This window comes from Xenopus laevis, chromosome 1L, assembly GCF_017654675.1.
Source record: "Xenopus laevis strain J_2021 chromosome 1L, Xenopus_laevis_v10.1, whole genome shotgun sequence".
Lineage (NCBI taxonomy): Eukaryota > Metazoa > Chordata > Amphibia > Anura > Pipidae > Xenopus > Xenopus laevis.
Genome location: NC_054371.1, coordinates 208,622,138 through 208,637,537, shown reverse-complemented (window position 1 = coordinate 208,637,537; position 15,400 = coordinate 208,622,138). Strand labels below are relative to the sequence as shown.

Below are 15,400 nucleotides of genomic sequence, written 5' to 3'. Positions count from 1 at the left end.
CGACTAATTGCTTCTTCTGTGGGGCGACAATCTCCCTGAACTGCCTTCCATCTGCTAAAATGAAAAATCACCTGCGCCAATGCACTCGCGGCGCTTTGATTTCCGAAGTCGCCCGAAGTTTCCTCGTGAGGCGCGATTTCGGAAATCAAAGCGCCGCGAGTGCCATTGTGCTGGCGTTTTCTCATTATAGCAGACGGAAGGTAGCTCGGGCTATAGTCGCCCCACAGAAGAGGCGACTAAATCTCCCCGAATCTGCCCGTGTGCCCCTACCCTTACAGGCAGCTGTTAGAATTGATACAAGTGTTGCTAATACTCCAGAGATGTCAACTGAATTGAAATGCATCAACTGAACTGAAAAAAATGTTTGGAAAGTGAACAAATGTTGTTATATGTACTAATGAAGGAGATAATTGGCTGCAGGTTGGACACTATTTATCATTATCTCGCACGAAGATACAGAAGCAGCTGTGCTTATGTAATTACCAGTGGAATTGTTTCCCCCAAGTCTGAAGCCTGGAAACAGAAGAGAAGTGCTCCAGTAGAATGTGATAGAAGAACACGTGCTGCCAGCCTGCCCATGTCAGCGCCTTATAATGGAGAGGAAGAGGCGCAGCGCTAGTAGTACATACCCAGTATCACGCAGACTATATCCAGGATTACAAAGGGGATCCGGCCCTTGTCAAACATCGCTGCTGGTGGCGGGGGAGCGTTCCACTGAGACACGGGATACCAGACACACAGGGGATCAGTCACTGATTGGGGAAGCGGAGAGGAAAGTCCAAAGGCAAAGCATGGGACTAGTGAGACCCACAGAAGCGTCAGATCCCAGAGAAAACAGCTAGACACCAGCTCCGAGCATCGGCCAATCCCCCCACCTCCAGTGGGAATGTGGAACAGCCGGTGGAAGAAGCTCTCAGCTGCCAGTGGCTCAGGCAGGGAAAGCAGCCCGTGTTTTGTTAGTGGGTTGGGATGGGGCGGGATTAAAGGGACTTGGGGGAGGAACGGCTACTCAGACTGCGCGTCGGAGATACTGTGAGCCTTCGCGACTGCGGAACTACATTTCCCACATTCAGCACATTAGAGTTTCAGGGGGAAGGCATGCTGGGAGTTGTAGTTCTCTGGTGAAACCGGCTTTAACCTTTTCCCTTATGCCGAGCGCTTTGATGTAAAGACAGACTGAAGATCCCGAATAGGCGTTGTGTAAGTTGTGACTGTTATCTACATCTTGTTATCTACATCTTGTTATCTACATATTACTATCTACATTTTACTATCTACATTACTACACCGTCATACGGAGTACAGAACCGCAGCGCCAGACTAACTGAATGCAAAGAGGTTTGGGAAGCGAGGGTGAGTGGGAGGAGCGCTACTGAGCCGCTTTTCATTGCTCCAGTCTCCTGCACTTCCCATCGACGCAATTGTGACGCAAAGGGAGGCGTGTCAGCTTTCCGCAAGAGGCTGAAGAACGGAACGTTTTTCTTTAGTTTCCCACCTTTCACCTCACAGGCGCCTTTGATGTTTAGACCAATCACTGACTCGCGCGACTGCAGCTAAACTGGCCATAGATGTAAAGATTTTTAAAAGATCTTTTCGTTATCTTGAGACCACGATTATCTCGAAAGATCGCTTAAATGTACGATTTGTCCATCAACTAAAAAGACCATTTCAACCGATATTGGCAGGAAAACTGAGGGGAGCCGTCGGCTTGGCATACCTACCAACATTTTGGAAGTAAAAAGAGGGACAAAAAATTTTTTTCGCACGTAGATCAGTAATTTTTTGACCGCGCCCCTTTCTGTGGTCACACCCCCTAATTACCATGTTCATTTTACAAAATTTGGCAGGTTATGAAAATATTTCTCCTTATCTAAACAGTTTTTTTGTGTCTCAAAATGATTATTATTTGCACCTGTGGCTGTTCTGGGCTCTCTGCTAAAAGCCAATTAAGTGAGAAACTTTGTTTCTTTTTCTGGCTGTTCAGTGCAGAGAAAATAGGGACTTACCAGAACAAATGAGGGACTGCAGGTAGGGCTGTCAAAAGAGGGATTGTCCCTCTCAAAACGGGACAGTTGGGAGGTATGGGCTTGGCCCTGCAGACAGATATACATTCCACTGGGACCCATAAAGATTTTTAATCTGGCCGATCAATTTACTGACAGATGGACGAAAAATCATTAGATGCATGATTGATTCCCACTAACTGCACGATAATATGACAGATTGGTCGGATTGCGCTGAAATCAGTCATTCACCAACAAAAGATCTTTGCGTCTATGGGGACCTTTAAGGTGGCCATACACGGAGAGATTCGCTCGTTTGGCGATGTTGCGAAACGAGCGGATCTCTCTCCGATATGCCCACCTTGAGGTGGGCAATATCGGGCTGATCCGATCGTGGGCCCTAGGGCCCAACGATCATATCCTAACGAATGGGAACGGGGGTCGGATTGCGGGACCAAATCAACGAACAGATGGTGGTGGTGTCTATAGTAACAGTGGATAATAATCTCTGGGAAGGGAGTGTGACTGTGGGATAGCAGGTATAGTAGGGAGAGATGGTGTCTATAGTAACAGTGGATAATAATCTCTGGGAAGGGAGTGTGACTGTGGGATAGCAGGTATAGTAGGGAGAGATGGTGTCTATAGTAACAGTGGATAATAGTCTCTGGGAAGGGAGTGTGACTGTGGGATAGCAGGTATAGTAGGGAGAGATGGTGTCTATAGTAACAGTGGGATAATAGTCTCTGGGAAGGGAGTGTGACTGTGGGATAGCAGGTATAGTAGGGAGAGATGGTGCCTATAGTAACAGTGGGATAATAGTCTCTGGGAAGGGAGTGTGACTGTGGGATAGCAGGTATAGTAGGGAGAGATGGTGTCTATAGTAACAGTGGGATAATAGTCTCTGGGAAGGGAGTGTGACTGTGGGATAGCAGGTATAGTAGGGAGAGATGGTGCCTATAGTAACAGTGGATAATAGTCTCTGGGAAGGGAGTGTGACTGTGGGATAGCAGGTATAGTAGGGAGAGATGGTGCCTATAGTAACAGTGGGATAATAGTCTCTGGGAAGGGAGTGTGACTGTGGGATAGCAGGTATAGTAGGGAGAGATGATGTCTATAGTAACAGTGGGATAATAGTCTCTGGGAAGGGGGTGTAACTGTGGGATAGCAGGTATAGTAGGGAGAGATGGTGTCTATAGTAACAGTGGGATAATAGTCTCTGGGAAGGGAGTGTGACTGTGGGATAGCAGGTATAGTAGGGAGAGATGGCGCCTATAGTAACAGTGGATAATAGTCTCTGGGAAGGGAGTGTGACTGTGGGACAGCAGGTATAGTAGGGAGAGATGGTGCCTATAGTAACAGTGGATAATAGTCTCTGGGAAGGGAGTGTGACTGTGGGATAGCAGGTATAGTAGGGAGAGGTGGTGCCTATAGTAACAGTGGGATAATAGTCTCTGGGAAGGGAGTGTGACTGTGGGATAGCAGGTATAGTAGGGAGAGATGGTGCCTATAGTAACAGTGGGATAATAGTCTCTGGGAAGGGAGTGTGACTGTGGGATAGCAGGTATAATAGACCCCCATGCGTTAGGATCTGATAGTTGGGCCCTAGGGCCCACCATCGGATCAGCCCGATATTGCCCACCTCAAGGTGGGCATATCGGAGAGAGATCCGCTCGTTTGGCGACATCGCCAAACGAGCGTATCTCTCCGTGTATGGCCACCTTAAGGGTTGTGGGTATGTTATGGTTCCACATTGGAAACAATTGTAAGTAATCTATTGCAACAATGTTTATCCTAAATGTTACATAGAGGCAATTTGGATAAACAAAACAATGTGTCACAAGGAACATTCAGTACTTTAAATAAATTAGCTTGGATTGGATTGTAGGCTGCAGTAACATTGTGGCACTAGATATATAAAATGCTCATTTTCAAAGTGTAATAAATATAAGACATTTTTGTTTTATTCTTAACCTTGTGGCTGCTAGAATATACAGTACAGTTTAGCCCAAAGCAGACATAAATAAGCAGATCAGGAGCATGCAGCCTGCAAGAGGCAATGTCAGATAATCACAGAGCAGACGGCCCTGGCTTGATATTAAACCATCTAGCCCCCACTGGCTGCACTACAGAAAGGGGATACATTCCACTACAGAAAGGGGATAAATTCCACTACAGAAAGGGGATACATTCCACTACAGAAAGGGGATACATTCCACTACAGAAAGGGGATAAATTCCACTACAGAAAGGGGATACATTCCACTACAGAAAGGGGATAAATTCCACTACAGAAAGGGGGTAATTTTCACTGCAGAAAGGGGGTAAATTCCACTGCAGAAAGAGGGTAAATTCCACTGCAGAAAGGGGGTAAATTCCACTGCAGAAAGGGGTTGAATTCTACTGCAGAAAGGGGGTAAATTCTACTGCAGAAATGGGGTGAATTTCACTGCAGAAATGGGGTGAATTCCACTACAGAAAGGAGGTAAATTCCACTACAGAAAGGGGGTAAATATGACTACTGCAGAAAGGGGGTGAATTCCACTACAGAAAGGAGGTAAATTCCACTACAGAAAGGGGGTAAATATGACTACTGCAGAAAGGGGTTGAATTCTACTGCAGAAAGGGGGTAAATTCCACTGCAGAAATGGGGTGAATTCCACTGCAGAAATGGGGTGAATTCCACTACAGAAAGGAGGTAAATCCCACTACAGAAAGGGGGTAAATATGACTACTGCAGAAAGGGGGTGAATTCCACTGCAGAAAGGGGGCAAAATCCACTGCAGAAAGGGGATGAATTGCACTACAGAAGGGGGGTGAGTTTCACTACAGAAAGGGGATGAATTCCACTGCAGAAAGGGGTTGAATTCCACTACAGAAAGGGGGTGAATTCCACTACAGAAAGGAGGTGAATTCCACTGCAGAAAGGGGGTGAATTCCACTACAGAAAGGGGGTAAATTCCACTGCAGACAGGGGGTAAATTCCACTGCCGAAATGGGGTGAAATCCACTGCAGAAAGGGGGTGAATTCCACTGCAGAAAAGGGGTGAATTCCACTACAGAAGGGGGGTGAATTCCACTACAGAAGGGGGGTGAATTCCACTACAGAAAGGGGGTGAATTCCACTACAGAAAGGGGGTGAATTCCACTACAGAAGGGAGTAAATTCCACTGCAGAAAGGGGGTGAATTCAACTGCAGAAAGGGGGTGAATTCCACTGCAGAAAGGGGGTAAATTCCACTACAGAAGGGAGTAAATTCCACTGCAGAAAGGGGGTGAATTCAACTGCAGAAAGGGGATGAATTCCACTACAGAAGGGAGTAAATTCCACTGCAGAAAGGGGGTGAATTCCACTGCAGAAAGGGGATGAATTCCACTACAGAAAGGGGGTAAATTCCACTACAGAAAGGGGGTGAATTCCACTACAGAAGGGAGTAAATTCCACTGCAGAAAGGGGGTGAATTCAACTGCAGAAAGGGGGTGAATTCCACTGCAGAAAGGGGGTAAATTCCACTACAGAAGGGAGTAAATTCCACTGCAGAAAGGGAGTGAATTCAACTGCAGAAAGGGGGTAAATTCCACTACAGAAAGGGGGTAAATTCTACTGCAGAAAGGAGGTAAATTCCACTGCAGAAAGGAGGTAAATTCCAATGCAGAAAGGGGATAAATTCCACTGCAGAAAAGGGGTGAATTCCACTACAGAAAGGGGGTGAATTCCACTACAGAAAGGGGGTACATTTCACTATGGAAAGGGGGTGAATTCCACAACAGAAGGGAGTAAATTCCACTGCAGAAAGGGGGTGAATTCCACTGCAGAAAGGGGATGAATTCCACTACAGAAAGGGGGTAAATTCCACTACAGAAAGGGGGTGAATTCCACTACAGAAGGGAGGAAATTCCACTGCAGAAAGGGGGTGAATTCAACGGCAGAAAGAGGGTGAATTCCACTGCAGAAAGGGGGTAAATTCCACTACAGAAGGGAGTAAATTCCACTGCAGAAAGGGGGTGAATTCAACTGCAGAAAGGGGGTGCATTCCACTGCAGAAAGGGGGTAAATTCCACTACAGAAAGGGGGTAAATTCTACTGCAGAAAGGAGGTAAATTCCACTGCAGAAAGGAGGTAAATTCCAATGCAGAAAGGGGATAAATTCCACTGCAGAAAAGGGGTGAATTCCACTACAGAAAGGGGGTGAATTCCACTACAGAAAGGGGGTAAATTTCACTACGGAAAGGGGGTGAATTCCACAACAGAAGGGAGTAAATTCCACTGCAGAAAGGGGGTGAATTCCACTGCAGAAAGGGGATGAATTCCACTACAGAGAGGGGGTAAATTCCACTTCAGAAAGGGGGTGAATTCCACTACAGAAGGGAGTAAATTCCACTGCAGAAAAGGGGTGAATTCCATTGCAGAAAGGGGGTGAATTCCACTGCAGAAAGGGGATGAATTCCACTACAGAAAGGGGGTGAATTCCACTGCAGAAAGGGGATAAATTCCAATACAGAAAGGGGGTAAATTCCACTGCAGAAAGGAGGTTAATTCCACTGCAGAAAGGAGGTAAATTCCACTGCAGAAAGGGAGTAAATTCCACTGCAGAAAGGGGGTGAATTCCACTGCAGAAAGGGGCTGAATTCCACTACAGAAGGGGGGTGAGTTCCACTACAGAAAGGGGGTGAATTCCACTGCAGAAAGGGGTTGAATTCCACTACAGAAAGGGGATGAATTTCACTACAGAAAGGAGGTGAATTCCACTGCAGAAAGGAGGTTAATTCCAATGCAGAAAGGGGATAAATTCCACTGCAGAAAGGGGGTAAATTCCACTGCAGAAAGGGGGTGAATTCCATTGCAGAACGGGGCAAATTCCTCTACAAAATGGGTAGTGGAGAACGTAAAGAAGGTTGTTGCCTGGCAACCAGTAAAATAAACAGTTCTGAAAGCAGTACCCTTCATGGAAAATAATTATAAATGTACACTTAATTTATCCTAATGACAGTATAAAAGTGAAAAGGGTAAACCACAATGGAAGTGACTATTTTTGTGACAGTGTGTCATTTCCAGCACTCGGCCTCAAAATCACATCTATGCATTAATTTTAAGAAATGTTTTTATCGATCATTTTTTTATCCACCTGTTCTATTCTTGGCTAAACATTACAGATTGTTTTGTAATGGCAATCCAAAAAGATTCTGTTTTGAAGATTATTATTAGATATAAATTATTTTTTGTTTGTTCATTATCTTCATACTTTGACCTCCAGTAATAAAAACTTTTAATCACAAGGCCAGGGCAGATCATTGCATTGGTTTATGCTGATGTAATAACTATATTCGATCAGTGGAAAAAGCTGAAGTGCCATTATCTTGGCCGACCCTGCAGGAGAATGAATCAGTATCATTTACACGAGACTATACTCACTTCCTGGTCTGATAGGATGTTGACCTGAATCTATACAACTGCTCTCAGGAGTAGGAAATTTGGCAGCCAAAGTTTTGTGGCACGATTTAATTGAAGGGGTTGTTCACATTTCAATGAAGGTTTAGTATGATGTAAAGAGACAATTTAAAACTGGTTTTCAATTTTTATTATTATTACCACCACAGCAGAATATTTTTAGGACCCCCTAACTTTATGGCTCTAGTGGGCCCTTTTCATTCCTGTTATTCTGCTGTCATAACTTTATGACAGATGCCAGTTTGGGAGCTGTGATAGTTTTGTTGTATTTCTATTTTACTGGAAATTTTGTATTGAGTTTAAATGTGTGATATTTTGCTTTCTAATGTACTTATACTGGTGACGTTTATAGTTTATATGCTAGACTAAAATCTGATCATTTCAATTTTATTAGGGATACACCGAATCCAGGATATTGTTCAGGATTCGGCCTTTTTCAGCAGGACTCGGATTCGGCCGAATCCTTGTGCCTGGCCGAACCGAATCCAAATTTGCATATGTAAATTAGGGGAAGGTAGGGGAATCACGTGACTTTTCGTCACAAAAGAAGATTTTTTTTCCACTTTTTCCTTTCCTGATCCTAATTTGCATATGTAAAATGTCGGATTCGGATTCGGTTTGGTATTCGACCGAATATTTCACCAAGGATTAGGCCGAATCCCATATATTGGATTCGGTGCATCCCTAAATTTTATTACCAAGTTCAGAGAATGGGACAAGGTAATTTACAGAAAAGATGATCATTAAAGGGACAGCACCAGTAAACACTTGTTCCTTTATGCAATTCAGAGTTACTTTTATTGACGTGCATACGTTTAACCCTCTGCGTATATTGAATAGCTCAACTTATGACATTCATTTTATAGACAAAATAATAGATTTTTCATTCAGCACTAGGTTTGATATGGAATTAAAACTTTAGAGATAATTTAGCAGAGTAAGATTTGATTCTAGTCAATGACACATACCACATAAAGCACTTAAAATAGGTTAACAAAAAAAAAGTAATCGTACCCCGTTAACTTAGTGTTTGCAAATCATTGGAACTGCCTCTTTTTTTGGGGGGGGGCTCAGTACACTGGAAGACAGCACCCACCCAGGGGCCACTCTGAGGGCTTACTAGGGAACCCTGCATCAATAGCTCACAGTTAAAATTAGCTGTTAATAGTGCTAAATAGGTTTTACAAACACAAAAAAAACACAAAGGAAATCTCAGCAAATTCAGGGAGAGCCCTATAGTAACTCTTGCAATGTGTCACTTGGATTCATTTACTAACACTGGGCAAATGGCCCCAGTAAAACCAATCATTGATCTGCTTTCCCTGTGTTATCAGTTGACTGGCCAAAGCTAACTCCTTGGTTTCATATGTGCACATTTACCCAGTGTTACAACAAGTAACACCTTACAAATTTCTCAACAATGCTTGATGTGTTAGACCAGCAGTTCCCAACCTTATTTACCCCAGGGACCGGTTTCAAGTAAGACCATTTTTCAGAGGACCCGGGGGGGGGGGTCTTTGTGTTGTCTTGGAGTCTCCTGCTGTGTCATCATTGGGTCTTTCCCCCTTTTCAAAGAAGCACTTCAGCAATGTTTGTTTTTTGCTCATTTTTGCTTAACTTGTGCAAAAAAACCCAAAAAAACATGCAAACAGTATTTCTTTAATTTTGTGGATCTGTAGAAAGCTTCATGCACGGGATGCCATGGTGCTGCACCCACATTATTCACAGGACACTACATACTGGGGAGCTTTGCAGAGATGGCCAGGTTCAACAGCCCCCGTTGATCGAAGCCCGCGGCCCCTACGGTTGAGGACCTTTATGGTAGACACAGCATAGGAAAAAAAACCCCCAGAGCATTACAGTAATAGTAGTATGGCCATCATGAAATCCATCATGTATAACTGATCTCATTATTAAGCCATTCAGAACAACTTAAGGTATCAAGTCAACAATTACAAGAATATTTTCGTTACAAGGTTGTTTCGTCTTTGCGCACAGCTGTGCCTATAAGCTCTGGCAATCGGAGACTCTTCTGGGGCTTCCATCTAGAATAGAAAATTGGTGAGAATTTCACTGAAACTAATCTCGTAGGTAAATTGGGGGTTTTGGAAGAGTAAACTTTAAGTTAAACTGATGTAGCAAATTGAGGACAATTATGGGTTAGATACAGGTAGGCTATTTATAAGACTGAACATTTTGAAATGATGCTTCTGTTGCAGGAAACTATTAACCTGGCTCTAATGTGCAAACACTGCTCAATAACCCTGAGGGTTTTCACAGTGACTCACTCTGCTGTATGGATTAAGCTCAGCAGATCATTTATAAAATCAGGGACTCCTGCAATAAATACAGGTTATTGGGATTCACTGAATGTATTTATGTCCGGTAGCCACCCTAGGCATTGAAACTAACAGTGCCCCCCAAGTTACGGAAATTACATCAAACACATGACTGCTTGTGACATCACTTCCGGCACTTCCTGTTATCAGAGCAGCGGGCCCTATACCCCTCACCCTCTTTTGTTGGATTTATGCAAAAAGTCTCCCACATCGGCTGGTGGAGTTTTTGTTTTTTTTAAACAAATTTATTGAATTATATAGTCACCCAAGGGCCACTCCCCGACTAGGCACAGGCCCTTGGGTGCCTATAAATAAAAAAGTAGCATTCAAAGGTGTTAAATATTGCGTATTGGAAAAATGGTTATATTCCAGTATTGATTAAGTTTGAATATGTTTCATTTGTGCACTCATGACTTGTCATTCACACATCTTTCACACACTGATTCCTATACTCCATTTGTTCCTCAAGTCTGGAGGGATTAGGTTACAATTAACATATGGAATTTATGGGTAGGCTGGGGGAGGTGTATCCCACAGGTTTTGAATATATCCCTGGACAAAGAGAAGTTTGCTCTCTCTCACACTCTCTCACACTCTCTCACACTCTCTCACACTGGACACTGGACACTGGACACAGACACATACACAGACACACACTGACTCTCACATATTACAGACATACACAAAACTTTTATACAACATATTGATACATACATATTATTTTGGTAGGCTGTCAATAGAGCATTTGACTGGCTAGGTATCTGTTAATTTGTATGTATTTTCTGTAACACATTTTTTACACATTAAATATATTTAAATATCACCTTGGTGAGTGGTGTTTGTTGACCATAGAACTTATACAAATTATTTAAAAAGACAGTAGTTTCTAACAAAAGGGGTACTTTATAGATAACTTTTTTTAGATTAACTTTTAGTAAGTTATAGTATGTACTATTGTTAGAAACTCTAAATTTTTAAAAAAATAGTTTTTAAAGTATTTGCTTTACTCTCCTTTTTTTTATCCATTTTCCAGTGGGGTCGCTGACCCTGGCAGCAATGTTCCCTCTTATTCCTTCTCGGCTATGTGCACAAAAAAGTTCTTTTGTGCGCACATTTTAAACTTATGTGTGCATTTTTAAAAACGGTGTGCACAGGTCAAAATGAGTGCAAAATTTTGTGTTTTTTTACACAAATTTCTTTGTGCACACCACAATTTGTTGTGTGTGCAGGCCTCAAAATTTGTGTGCACAAGCGCATAGCTTAGAGGGAACATTGCCTGGCACTATTGCTCTGTAAATGTTATTCTTACTTCTTAATACTGTTCTTGCTTTTCAGGTCCTTTCCGTTTCTTACTCCAGTCTTCAAACCACTGGCTGGCTACTAGGGTAATCAATGCTAGTGTAGTAATCCAGTTGTTATTTCACCCACCCTACACAGTGATGACCCCTATTTAAAGCATCCACCCCAATCCCCATCATGTTCAACCATGTTCATCTCCCAGTCTCCTCCTTCATAACATCACATCAAATGTAAAGTTTTAATTGAATATTCCAAGAACAGAAATGTAAAAATTTGGCATCATGAATGTGTGGCCCCATTGTCTTCGGTATCTGCCGATGCATGGTTCGAATTGGAATAGCACCACTATTATTCTTTAGGTTAAAATGCTGTTATTGCACACTTTAGGGCATGTGCAGTTCTAGTGGCAACAAGTAGAGGTACTAACCCCCACTGCTGCTCCGCAATGGGTGTATGCTATGCTTATTAAATGTGACATGTCTATGTGTCTTGCAACATATATTAATGGGCACATACATGTAACCTGGATGGGCTTCTCTCTTCTATGGACATTTGGAAAAGATGATGTACCCTGCAGGACTGAAAAAGGAAAAGAACCATGTGGTACACTGGAATTTAAAGGCGATAATAAGATAAATAAAAAGAAAAATAACAAAGGGTCCAAGGCAGAGCTGAACAAACAGGACAACCGTTTAAGTCAGTTGCATGAATCTGATTGGATGGGTAATATAGATAATTACAAGATAGGGGTTATATTAGTTATAAGTACTTATCTGATTGCTAGGGCACAAAACCAAACCTCAGGTGGCAGTTCCAACCATGCAAGTTGTCCCAGTCCTTCTAGTTCTGACCAGTAGTTTGTCCAAGTCGTACTGAAGCGTTAAAGTCTTCTACAAGTCGTACTGACGATCACGGGGTGCCCTGCCCTACAGGTGGCCAATCCCCATTTGGTGCTCCATTGCTCAAGTTGAAGTTCTAGTTCCCTTGCTATGTAGGTGACACTGCCAGGACCTGCAGCCCACATCATTTACATGTGTTCCTTCCATAGGTCACCAAACATAAGTCGGCTATTGTAAGAGTCATAAAATGAATAGATATCGCAGGTGAACATTTAGGCTGGGATGGGAGCTTGAATGAATATTTGGAATGCTATTATAGCCCACTCTCTTGTGCCCACACTTTAAGAAACCAAGTCTGATTCACTGCTTTGCATGATGAAACACAAAGCGCAAACCACTTAGGGGCACATTTACTTAGGGTCGAATATCGAGGGTTAATTAACCCTCGATATTCCACTGTCGAAGTAAAATCCTTCGACTTTGAATATCGAAGTCGAAGGATTTACCGCATTTCCTTTGTTCGTACGATCAAGGAAAAATCGTTTGATCGAACTATTAAATCCTTTGAATCGAACGATTAGAAGGATTTTAATCCATCGATCGAACGATTTTCCTTCAATCAAAAAAAGCTAGGAAAGCCTATGGGGACCTTCCCCATAGGCTAACATTGATGCTCGGCAGGTTTTAGGTGGCGAAGTAGGTGGTCGAAGTTTTTTTTAAAGAGACAGTACTTCGACTATCGAATGGTCGAATAGTCGAACGATTTTTAGTTCGAATCGTTCGATTCGAAGTTAAAGTTGTAGTCGAAGGTCGAAGTAGCCAATTTGATGGTCGAAGTAGCCAAAAAAAACACTTCGAAATTCAAAGTATTTTTTATTCTATTCCTTCCCTCGTGCTAAGTAAATGTGCCCCTTTAGTGTGTAATTATCTGGGGATATTAATCTCAGATCTTGCAGATTAGAGAACAAGGCATTAACAGCAGATCCTGCAGATGACTCATATCATTTATACTCATTGCGCAAAAGGAATCCCACAGTTTGCAACTGATAACCACACGGATGTGCAACTGAAAAGATGTACAAACATAGTTCCCTAATTAAAATGTAAATTACAAAGCATCAATGTCAGTGTAGGACAATTTAGAGATTGCAGCAGCTTCACACTGGATGCAATATGTATGTTTTATAGAGTCCAGGAGTGCCATTTTGGTTTCTGGGAGGGGGTTATTCCTGTAAAAGAAGGTGAACAGGTGCACTAATAAAAATGTTTTAAAAAGTCCAAAACAGGGTGAGACCCTTTAATTCATCTAGATATGAATAAAATTGAGACTGAAATTAAAACTAAATACTTGATAAAGTTTTTTTTTTTAATAAAAAAAATAAATAACAAATGGACTAATTTTTAGGATGCAAAAGTAAAAAACAAAAAACACTTTGCACCCTGTCTCACTATGGTCACCCACAGTTGCAAATCCTCATTCAGACTTGCAAGTTATGGGGGTGCTAGCAGATGCATAGTGCTAAAGCGTTACAAAAAAGGGATCATTCATAACTGGACAGTGTGCCAATTTTTTGGACTTTGTTTACTGTGTTCTACTATTGCAGAATTACTGCAGTTCTCTGCTCTCCATTTTGGAGCACAGAGATCAGTGGCCCCTAAGGGTAGAACTACATGGTTGTTTTGACATCCGATACCTTCCGTTCTGACGCGACGCAAGGAAGCGCAGGCATCATGTTGGATGTGGCGAATTTAAGTTAAGTAATAGAATATCGGACGTTTTCGCAGCGTGCATCTGACACAACGTGTCAGATGTGAACACTGCATGTTGTGTCTTCATCTGACAATCGTTTTGTGTCGGATGCACAATGCGACAATGTCCGACATTCCTATTACTTACCTTAGATTTAGTGCATCCGACGTGACGCCGGAACGGAAGGTATCGGATGTCAAAACGCCCGTGTAGTTCTACCCTTAAACAGAGTGCTGTCTGCATGCAAACAGGTTAGGGAGTGGGATAGGATGCAGGTTACAATGGTGCCAGGCCCTTACAGAGCTGACCTGTGCCCTCAGATCCTGGGCTGTGTATTTTGCTCATTGTGAGAGCAGCCATTCTTCAGGCAGAAGTGCTACTAAAAGAGAAAAAAAACCAAGGGGAACATTATATAACAATTTAAATGAAAGTTTTAATAGACCCCTTTTGGTTGTAGGGAATCTTGTAACAATTTCTTTATATCTTTATATCTATAGATGCACTGATATACCTCCCAACATTTTGGAAATAAAAAGAGGGACAAAAAGATTTGCCACACCCATTTTGTGGCCACACCCCCTAACTACCGTGTTCATTTTACAAAATTTGGCAGGTTATGAAAGTTTGAACACATTTCTAGGGTTTTTATGTGTAATTACAGTTTTGCTAATGAAGATGAATTGTCCTTTAAGCTGTGAGTCTTAAGTTCTCCCAAGAGACCTGCTTATCTTAAATCATTACAATTGCTTCTTTGCTCATCTTAAATTGTTACAAAAGTATCGAAAGTGCACCTGCTGAATGTTCTGAGCTCTCTGCCAAAAGCCAATTAAGTTAGAAACTTTGTATCTTTTTCTGGTTGTTCAGTGCGGGAGATCAAAGAAAAAGTCTGGACATTTCAATAACAATCTGGGACTGCGGGTTGAGCTATCAAAATCGGGACCCGTGAAAAACAGGACAGTTGGGTGGTATGCACTGATGTGATGTCGCACAACAGGATTTTTATACATGTCCAATAGAAATCTGGATGATTTTTAACCAGATATTTGTCAGACAGGCCCTATTCATGGGTCGATAGATTGCCATCTCGACCCTCCAGACCAAATGAGCAGCAAACTGCCAACTGAAGCTGAATAAAACTGTAGCCTGGACACATATTTGGTGCATATAATATGCTCTGTTAATATATGTAATAATTGATTTATCCTGGAATCTGAAAGTAATTTCAGCAATCAGTCATAAACATATTAATTCCTTTCACATCCCAGTAATAGAGTGGGTCTGATATAGAACTGATATATTCTTGGACGGCAACATTTGTTACTTGCTCTTACGTGTGTAAGAGAGAAGAGGGGATGGTTTTTTGGTGCAGAAACAAACACGTTGTTACAGTGAAGGATCCAAGAAAACAAAGACATGCTAAGAGTGTGAAGGGCAAATAGCAAAATGATGGTAAATGCTTTTCCCTTATTTGTCCATCTTGGCACGTCTTGATTGTGAGTTAATGAAATAAACCGGAGCAAATGGCATTATTTTCCTCTGTTCTGTGCAGACACGGCCAATGCTTCTATTCCAGATGTGAAACTTTGCAATCGCACACTACACTGGTATTCCATTTAATACACAACATACCCCTAACATAATATGTTGGTTGCTTAAACAAGGCTGAGCATTGCTATGTTACCAGCTGTGGTTTTTATCTTCGAACATTTACATCACATTTGTACTT

The 15,400-nt window shown here is 42.2% G+C and overlaps 1 protein-coding gene across 1 annotated transcript in view; it reads right to left on the bottom strand.

Moving 5' to 3' along the window:
- The window catches only part of plpp1.L (phospholipid phosphatase 1 L homeolog), a gene marked incomplete at its 5' end in the record, with an annotated part of 67,822 nt that extends 66,907 nt beyond the window's left edge, over positions 1-915 (bottom strand). The window contains 1 exon segment of the mRNA NM_001096564.1: positions 630-915. Within this exon segment, the coding sequence (NP_001090033.1) occupies positions 630-687 (58 nt within the window).
- Between the last annotated feature and the right edge of the window lie 14,485 nt (positions 916-15,400).